Source organism: Penaeus japonicus, unplaced genomic scaffold (genome assembly GCF_977035675.1).
Source record: "Penaeus japonicus unplaced genomic scaffold, GWHDUDI00000001_assembly GWHDUDI00000023, whole genome shotgun sequence".
NCBI classification, from domain to species: Eukaryota; Metazoa; Arthropoda; class Malacostraca; order Decapoda; family Penaeidae; genus Penaeus; species Penaeus japonicus.
The window spans coordinates 33,094,007-33,102,071 of record NW_028234425.1 but is presented as its reverse complement, the minus strand read 5'-3'; the positions used below and the strand labels follow the sequence as shown (position 1 = coordinate 33,102,071).

At 37.6% G+C, this 8,065-nt stretch overlaps 1 protein-coding gene across 1 annotated transcript in view; it reads right to left on the bottom strand.

Moving 5' to 3' along the window:
• LOC147469212 (soluble calcium-activated nucleotidase 1-like) overlaps positions 1-8,065 on the bottom strand; it is a 10,292-nt gene that overhangs the window by 1,555 nt on the left and 672 nt on the right. Inside the window, exons 2-6 of the mRNA XM_086550510.1 lie at positions 2,866-3,041; positions 2,483-2,544; positions 1,742-1,983; positions 1,267-1,470; positions 5-131 (exon numbers count right to left, since the gene is read on the bottom strand). Of these exons, the coding sequence (XP_086406636.1) occupies positions 5-131; positions 1,267-1,470; positions 1,742-1,983; positions 2,483-2,544; positions 2,866-2,991 (761 nt within the window). The 5' untranslated portion in view covers positions 2,992-3,041. The remainder of the gene's footprint in view (positions 1-4; positions 132-1,266; positions 1,471-1,741; positions 1,984-2,482; positions 2,545-2,865; positions 3,042-8,065) is intronic.

The following is an 8,065-nucleotide window of genomic DNA, read 5'->3' as shown; positions in this document are numbered from 1 at the left end:
TTGCAACATGATATTTGTGCCACGATGTTCATCTTCCTTTTCATCATATCGAGTTGAAGATGCTCGCCTTGGTAAGAAAACCCATCGCTGGTGCCCCTCCGACCATGAGCATGACTCATGAATCATATAACCTGATTATTTAAAAAGAATTAATGACTAAAGTAAAAGTATTGTACAAGTAAAAATAAACTAAACTTATATCAATATATTGATCAACATTTGAAGTTTAACAAATCTAAAACCAATCCTAAAAAAAAAGAAAGAAGAATGAAGAAAGAAGAATGAAGAAAGAAGAAGAAAGAAGAAGAAAGAAGAAGAAAGAAGAAGAAGAAAGAATAAGAAGAAGAAGAAAGAAGAAAGAAGAAGAAGAAAGAAGATGAAGATGAAGATGAAGATGAAGATGAAGATGAAGATGAAGAAGATGAAGATGAAGATGAAGATGAAGATGAAGATGAAGATGAAGATGAAGATGAAGATGAAGATGAAGATGAAGATGAAGATGAAGATGATGAAGATGAAGATGAAGATGAAGATGAAGATGAAGATGAAGATGAAGATGAAGATGAAGATGAAGATGAAGATGAAGATGAAGATGAAGATGAAGATGAAGATGAAGATGAAGAAGAAGAAGAAGAAGAAGAAGAAGAAGAAGAAGAAGAAGAAGAAGAAGAAGAAGAAGAAGAAAATATATATATATATATATATATATATATGTATATATATATATATATAAATATATATATATATATATATATATATATATATGTATATATATGTATATATATGTATATATATGATAAGGATAAGCCAGATTTGCGGAGCATATGCTATGCCGGGCTTGTATGCAGTGACGCGAGCCCACCTGTGCCAACGAGTGTTGACTCGATCTGAGCTTGGTCCAACGCAGTGCCCAGCTACATCAGTAACCGTCAGGTGACAATGTAAACTCACGAGCTTGGACGGGACTCGATCTGCCGACCACGGGGATGTGAAGTCGACACGCTACCAATGAGCTAACCAGACGGCTTATATATATATATATATATATATATATATATATATATATATATATATATATATATATATATAGAGAGAGAGAGAGAGAGAGAGAGAGAGAGAGAGAGAGAGAGAGAGAGAGAGAGAGAGAGAGAGAGAGAGAGAGAGAGAGAGAGAGATACACACACACGTTTTATTTTCTTTAGTTACCTGTCAATGTAAACATCTTTTTTCTTGATAAGGTTTGATATTAAAAACCTTATCACTCACCTGGGAAAAAGATTCCTATGGCTTCTCGTAATTTCTCATAGTTCCGCGTCCAGTCATGATGTTCAACAAATCCTCGTGTGGATATTGTCTTGACCCATTGAGGATTATGATTGACCAGTTCTCCTTGAGCAGTTGTCCACTCTTTGCCAAGTCCCCCAACAATAAGAGTATCATCCTTCACTGTAGCCCATTCACTTTTGAATCCTGTAATTTCAATGTATAATTTTCTCTTTTTCTTTCTTATTTTGATATATCTTATGTTTCTGTTTACATATGCTGATGAAATCCATGATGACTGCATTCACAGATGTGATTTTAGGAAATCCAATATTGAAAGTAACATGCATATTTGAATATGACATACAGCAACTTAAAAGTAAACAAATAAATAAAAAGACATGTTTAAGACCTAGAACTTTCATTTTCAGCAAAACATTATTATTTTTTTTACAAACAATAATATAAAGATAATTACCTTTTGTATTTCTGCCATTGCCATCTGTTAGAACAACCCAAGGGATGACTTTTTTCTCATGAAGATCAACTTCATAAATAATGCCAGTGCGATCATCCACTGCATATAGTTTACCATTGAAAACAATAAGCTCCGACAGTTCCATTCCTCTGCCTCCATAAGCCATATTGGACTTGAGGGAAATGAGTTCCTTGTCCCATTCAACACTAACTTCTTCACTCTCTACATTAACTGTAAGATACCTGAAAGAAGATTTGGGGCAAAAAGTATAACATTTAATTCTATGAATTCATAAACTGAATTGAAGTTTGAACAAAATTAAAATACAATCATAATGATCACTGCTAAGGCATAACACTATAACCCGATAAAAGTCACCTTCTTCAAGTAGACTGATCCATGTATTTTTCTCAGTGGATGTTGTCCGAGTCTGTTTCTAGTCTGTTACTATTGCTATTCTATACTTAATAAAACCTCTGTCACTGTAGACTGCTGTGTAAGGGATATGTTACTTGCAAAATAACTAGTAAAAGAATATAAATGTACAAAACCATGGTGGAAATATTATTAAATACATATAATAAACAAAAGTAATAGTATGCTTCACCACAACTACAATTAATTTAATAAATGTACAAATGCAAAATATATAATCTACCTGTTGTAGAAGGTGAACCCAGTACGTTGATATGGTGTCCATGACAAGCTCCTCACCATACCACAATATCATTGATAGATTACGGTACCAACTCGGAAGAAGGCATGAACATGAACAGCACCAACAGAAAACCAGCCAACAGCAGCTACCAGTGTTTACAAACATTGTCTGCAAAATATAGTATCTCATTTTACTGGAATTATTTCAAATTTAAAATATTTTTGATATGTAGTCACTGAATATATATGAGAGTGAAACATATTAGAACTAACAATTAATACTGCTGTCATTAAGAGAAAAAAATACTTTGTGTTATGATCTACACTTTTCCTTCTCTACTGAATTGTTGATGATCAATCATCTCAATTATTTAATTAAAATCACTTATGTCTCATGAATAGTCATTATCAGTAATATTAAATATATCTATGAAACTCAATTTCAAACACAATGATATACTGCTTACCTGCACATGAAGAGTTGAATTTCCAACTCTATATGAGAGAGGTGTTCTGCTAAACACCGCCTGCCTCATATCTAATACCATATTGCTATTATCAATCATATCCTTTGGAGGATTGATGGAAGACATGAAGACAAACCATGCAAGATCTCAGGTGAGCTGGATTCTTTACAACTCTTCTGGAAGGAAGAACAAAAGGGAGTGAGACAGAAAGCAATATGAATTTTTGTGTCAGAATCATAAATTTCAATATATCTGATATAATGATGTTCCTATGACAATTGGGAAACACTATTGGCACCAAAAAAGGGGAGGAAATGAAACTTGTAATTTCTTTATTCATTAGTAAAACAGAGAAAAAAATTATTGTAGTGAGAAAGTGCAAAATTTCAACTTCTTAACCCTCTCTCGACGGGTGGTACCTGTACACCACGGGTATCGCGCATTCAAGGCCCGTTCGCAGGGTGCCGTCACACGGCGTCGATCATTTAATTGATTTAGGCCTATGCATTCGAGAGCCCCGGCATTGCAACTTGCAAGGCTGGAATGCCCCCAGCATGAATAGGTTAAGGAATTTATATCACTACATTGGATAAGAATGAAAAAAATTGCTAGAAAAAAAAATAATAGCAAAGTACAAATAATCCCCCAACCAGATTTAATACAAAAGACATATATGTATATATGTATGTATGTATGTATGTATGTATGTGTGTGTGTGTGTGTGTGTGTGTGTGTGTGTGTGTGTGCGTGTGCGTGTGCGTGTGCGTGTGCGTGTGCGTGTGCGTGTGCGTGTGCGTGTGCGTGTGCGTGTGCGTGCGCGTGCGCGTGCGCGTGCGCGTGCGCGTGCGCGTGCGCGTGCGCGTGCGTGTGCGTATATTTATATATGTGTATATATGTATGTATGTATATATAAGAGTGTGTATGTATGTATGTATATATATATATGTATATGTATATGTATGACTGTGTACGTATGTATGTATAAATATGTATATGTATGTATGTATGTATGTATATCTATCTATCTATCTATCTATCTATCTATCTATCTATCTATCTATCTATCTATCTATCTATCTATCTATCTATATCTATCTATATATACAAATATATATATCATACATAATTACTGGTAGACAAAAAATTCAACTATGTGACATACCACATATGCTATTCACTTTACACTAATCATACACTGTATTGCAAATAAAAAGTTAACCTATTTGTGCTGGATTATATCAGTTGGATTAATCCAGTCGGATTATGTCCTATCACGTCATTATCTCTCCCTCTGAATACATGTTTTACATAGTTATTTATGTATATACTCATTGTAGTTGCATTTGTATAGACACATTTGTTCTTGATTTGTCAAAAATATACAAAAGAAATACAAAAAAACGCCTTTCAGCATCCCGTAAAAAGACATAGCATGGTATTGTGCCAGGAGAGATCTCGCATGTTGAGGCTGCGCTCACTTGTTATCTTCACTGCTGGAGAAGCATTTGGCAAATAATCACTGTGTCGCGAATGGGTTAATCACATATTACAATTATACAATCACACACAGGGACTGATTGGTCAATCACCAATGGGTTACATTTCTGCCTGCCCACATTCACTTGGTCACTTCTCCACCTTTGGGCTACCTTTGAACACCATTCCACGTTTATCTGTGCCTTTATATTTTCTTTCAAGAAACCAAATCCCTCTCCTAGAAAATGTTTAAAAATGCAATAATATGATGAAAGATAATATTTGAGCCTCAGAGATCTGGAGCCTATTGTCGCGCCTAGTTAGTCATCTTCAGCTGAAGCCCTTCTATTAATACTAAAAGCCCCCCAGATCTTTAACTTCGTGCCCAATATCAAAAGTGAAAACGAATCATGTACGATTGGAGTAAATTGTATTTACTATAATGGTAAATGATAATTCTAAAAAGGTTTTTTCAATGGACTTTGGCCTAGAAATTGTTAATGAATTAAATATATAACAAAAAGCCCAATAATTATAAAAAAGGAGTCACTGACAAATGAAATACAAGAACAATATATTCACATAATATCATTCAAGATTGGCACTCCCAGCCAAATTAAGTTAAAAGAATTCTGCCTGATGTTAGGCTGTTGGCAGGGGATGAGGATCAGGGGGGGGGGGCGCGAGGAAGGGTGGGACTGGTGCTTAAGTATAAGGAGTGTGTAAAATTTTCCGGAACAAGCAACGCATCAGTCTAAAATACGCCTCCAAAAGTGTGAATTGATGGTATGGCTCTTTCAACCCAATCCTACTATTCATATATATTGTGTGAACATTAATGAGCGGCTTGCAATTTGCCCCTGAAGCCCACAATCTGGGTCCCGTATAGTTAAGGGAAGGCGCATGAAGATCAGAGGAAATTGCGGAAAGGTAAAATATTGAATTCCCGGCCTGTATTTAGTATGCTAAAATATCTTAACCAATTAACATGAACCTGAAACTTTGCTTAAGGTTTGATGTTTGCCCTAGCCTAAGGGGGGAAGGGCCTTCACCCCCCCTGGTGAACCCCCCGTTTTTATGGCACTTCGTGCCTAACCCTCCCATCGTGTTGGTAGCTTCGGTCTATATATTCAACGCAAAAACCTTAACCCAACTACCTACCTCACTTTCCCTAGATGTTTAAAGTCAGCCTTTGCGAAGAGGGAGTCTATGCCACCCCTGTGGATCTCACCTTATTCAGGGCACTTCCGTGATACGCTATTGATGCGTTAATTAGTTCTGTAGGATGATAAAAATGCCGTCGACACAGTCTAAATTCCTCACACCTGCGGGCATGATGACAGCAACCTAAATTGAGTATCTTTCGTCTCACTATATTCCTCAGGATAGAGATAACTAGTGACCTCGATGACTGACCGCGACACCACTCATATAGAGAATGGGCACTTATAAATTATAGCTGTAAAATAAATGGGTCTAGGTGCGAATATTGCGCCCATCTTGTTGAGAGAACGGATAACAGCACATGCAGCGTAATTCCTTGGGGGTATTCCAGTCCACTAGCTTGCTACTATCTACGATCTGAAATACGGTAAACACAGCCCAATGTTAGAATTTCAGCAGGCGAGGATGGTGGGATTCGGTGATATCTTGCCCAAGGTAAGAATTGCAACGGAATGTGCCCTAAGAAAAAGGGGGGTCCTACGGTCTACGGGGGTGGGGTGCGAAGCCCCCAACTTGGCTAGGGATATTAAGGTTCAAAAATATGCTAGAGCAAAGTTAGGTAGGTTCATTGGGTTTTAGATTATGCATACGAAATATGCCCCCAAAAGTAGGAGAGGTTTTTAGCACGAAAGTGCTAAAAAAAGATGACCTCAGATTGTGGGTCCAGGGCGTGCAAGCGCTCATTAATTTCGAATACTATATATGCAATCAGATGAAAAGATATGTCTCTCGCTCAAGGAAGAATCCATCGATACCACTTTTGTGGTATTTCGTAACGCGGCGTTGTTCGGAAAATTTACCAAAGAGGTTGCTTCCCTGACAACGAATGCCTTAATTCTGGTGATCTGCAAGAAGATGCATGTAACGTACACAATTTGGGCCTAAAAAAACAAAAAAAAAAATGTGCTAACCTTTATCATACTGAAAATTTGCCAGCCATTGCATTAATACTTAATTACAGTCCCGTAAATACTTAATTAGCACAATTTAAAGGTATTAAGTTCGAGGTATTATGAAAAGATTATATTGTCCCGTTTCCCCATGGTTATAATTCTGTTTAAGTCATCCTCCTGGATAATATGGGGCGATGGTTTTTGGTACAGTGATATAGATACAGCGAGATTAACAGTACATGGATTTGACAGATCAATGAATTTTCTAAGATATTTTTAGTTTACAATACAGCTGTTGGAAAATGAAAAATAAAAAAGTTATTAATTTCGTGAAAAAAATTAAATAAAAATTAAATACAGGATGTGTTTTACATCCCACCAACCATGATCTTTGTCTGGCTTGTAGACCTCCCTGGTGACTGACTAACTGTTGAATAATGAATTAGTCCAGGCTTTATATTACCAAAATACACAAGTTCGAGGTTTGTTGGCTTTTGCCCTGGCACCAAAGGCATGTAGGCCTCAGTGTTTGCATAACTGCATTTATCTCTAGGTTTAGTTATCTTATATCATTTAACCTGATGTTCAATTTGTGACAACTATATTACCGGTAAGAAATCACTTAGAAGTCACTTATATGGATATCCAAAACTAATTTTATTCTAAAAAGTAGTGAAGCTTATCTGTTCTTTTTTTCATATAATTTTCTTTTTTTTACCATCAGTATCTCTTATTGTTCATCTTTCATAAATGTATTACTATTCAATGGTAACAAACTGAAGTTACTAATTGATTTCAGAGCGAGGATAGTGGTTTTCAGGGTATTTTGTACAAGGTATGTTGCACGAAGTGCCCTAAAAAGGGAGGGTTCAGGGGGGGGGGGGGGGGGAAAGCCGCCCCCTTGCTAGACCTTAATTCAAATAATACTAAAGCTACTAGCACCCAATTCACAATAGTTAGGGTAGGTAATCTGTGTTAAGATATTGGCAAATGAAATATTGCCCCGTAAAGTGAGGACGAGACCTAGCTGTTCGCCCCCCCCACCCCCCCCCCCCCCCCCCCCCCCCCCCCCCCACCCCGCCCCCCCCCCCCCCCCATCACCCCCCCCCCCCCCCCCCCCCCCCCCCTCCCCCCCGCCCCCACCCCCCCCTTTTGTGTGGTAGGGACTTGTCGGTAGCATGAAGTGCCTTAAAAAAAGAGACCCAGATTGTGGGATCCAGGGGTGGAATCATGCATTATTTCCACTATATATGAATAGTAGAGGTTGAGAGGAATCCATTGATACCCCTTTTATAGTATTTTGTAACATTTTACCCCGTAATTTCCCTGATCTACTTCATGCCCCCCCCTACTATCAGGACCCAGATTGTGGAGTCCAGAGGTGGAATCGCACATTATTTCCACTATATATGAATAGCAGAGGTTGAGAGGAATCCATCAATACCACTTTTAAGGTATTTAGTGAAGTGGCGTTATTTGGAAAATTTACCGAAGGAATTAGTCACAGCTCTATCTTTTCAGGATATTCATGGAGTATGTTGCCCTTTTAACCACAATTCCATTAGCCACAGAGGTACTTGTGGCCCGCCTCCCCCCCCCACCCCCCC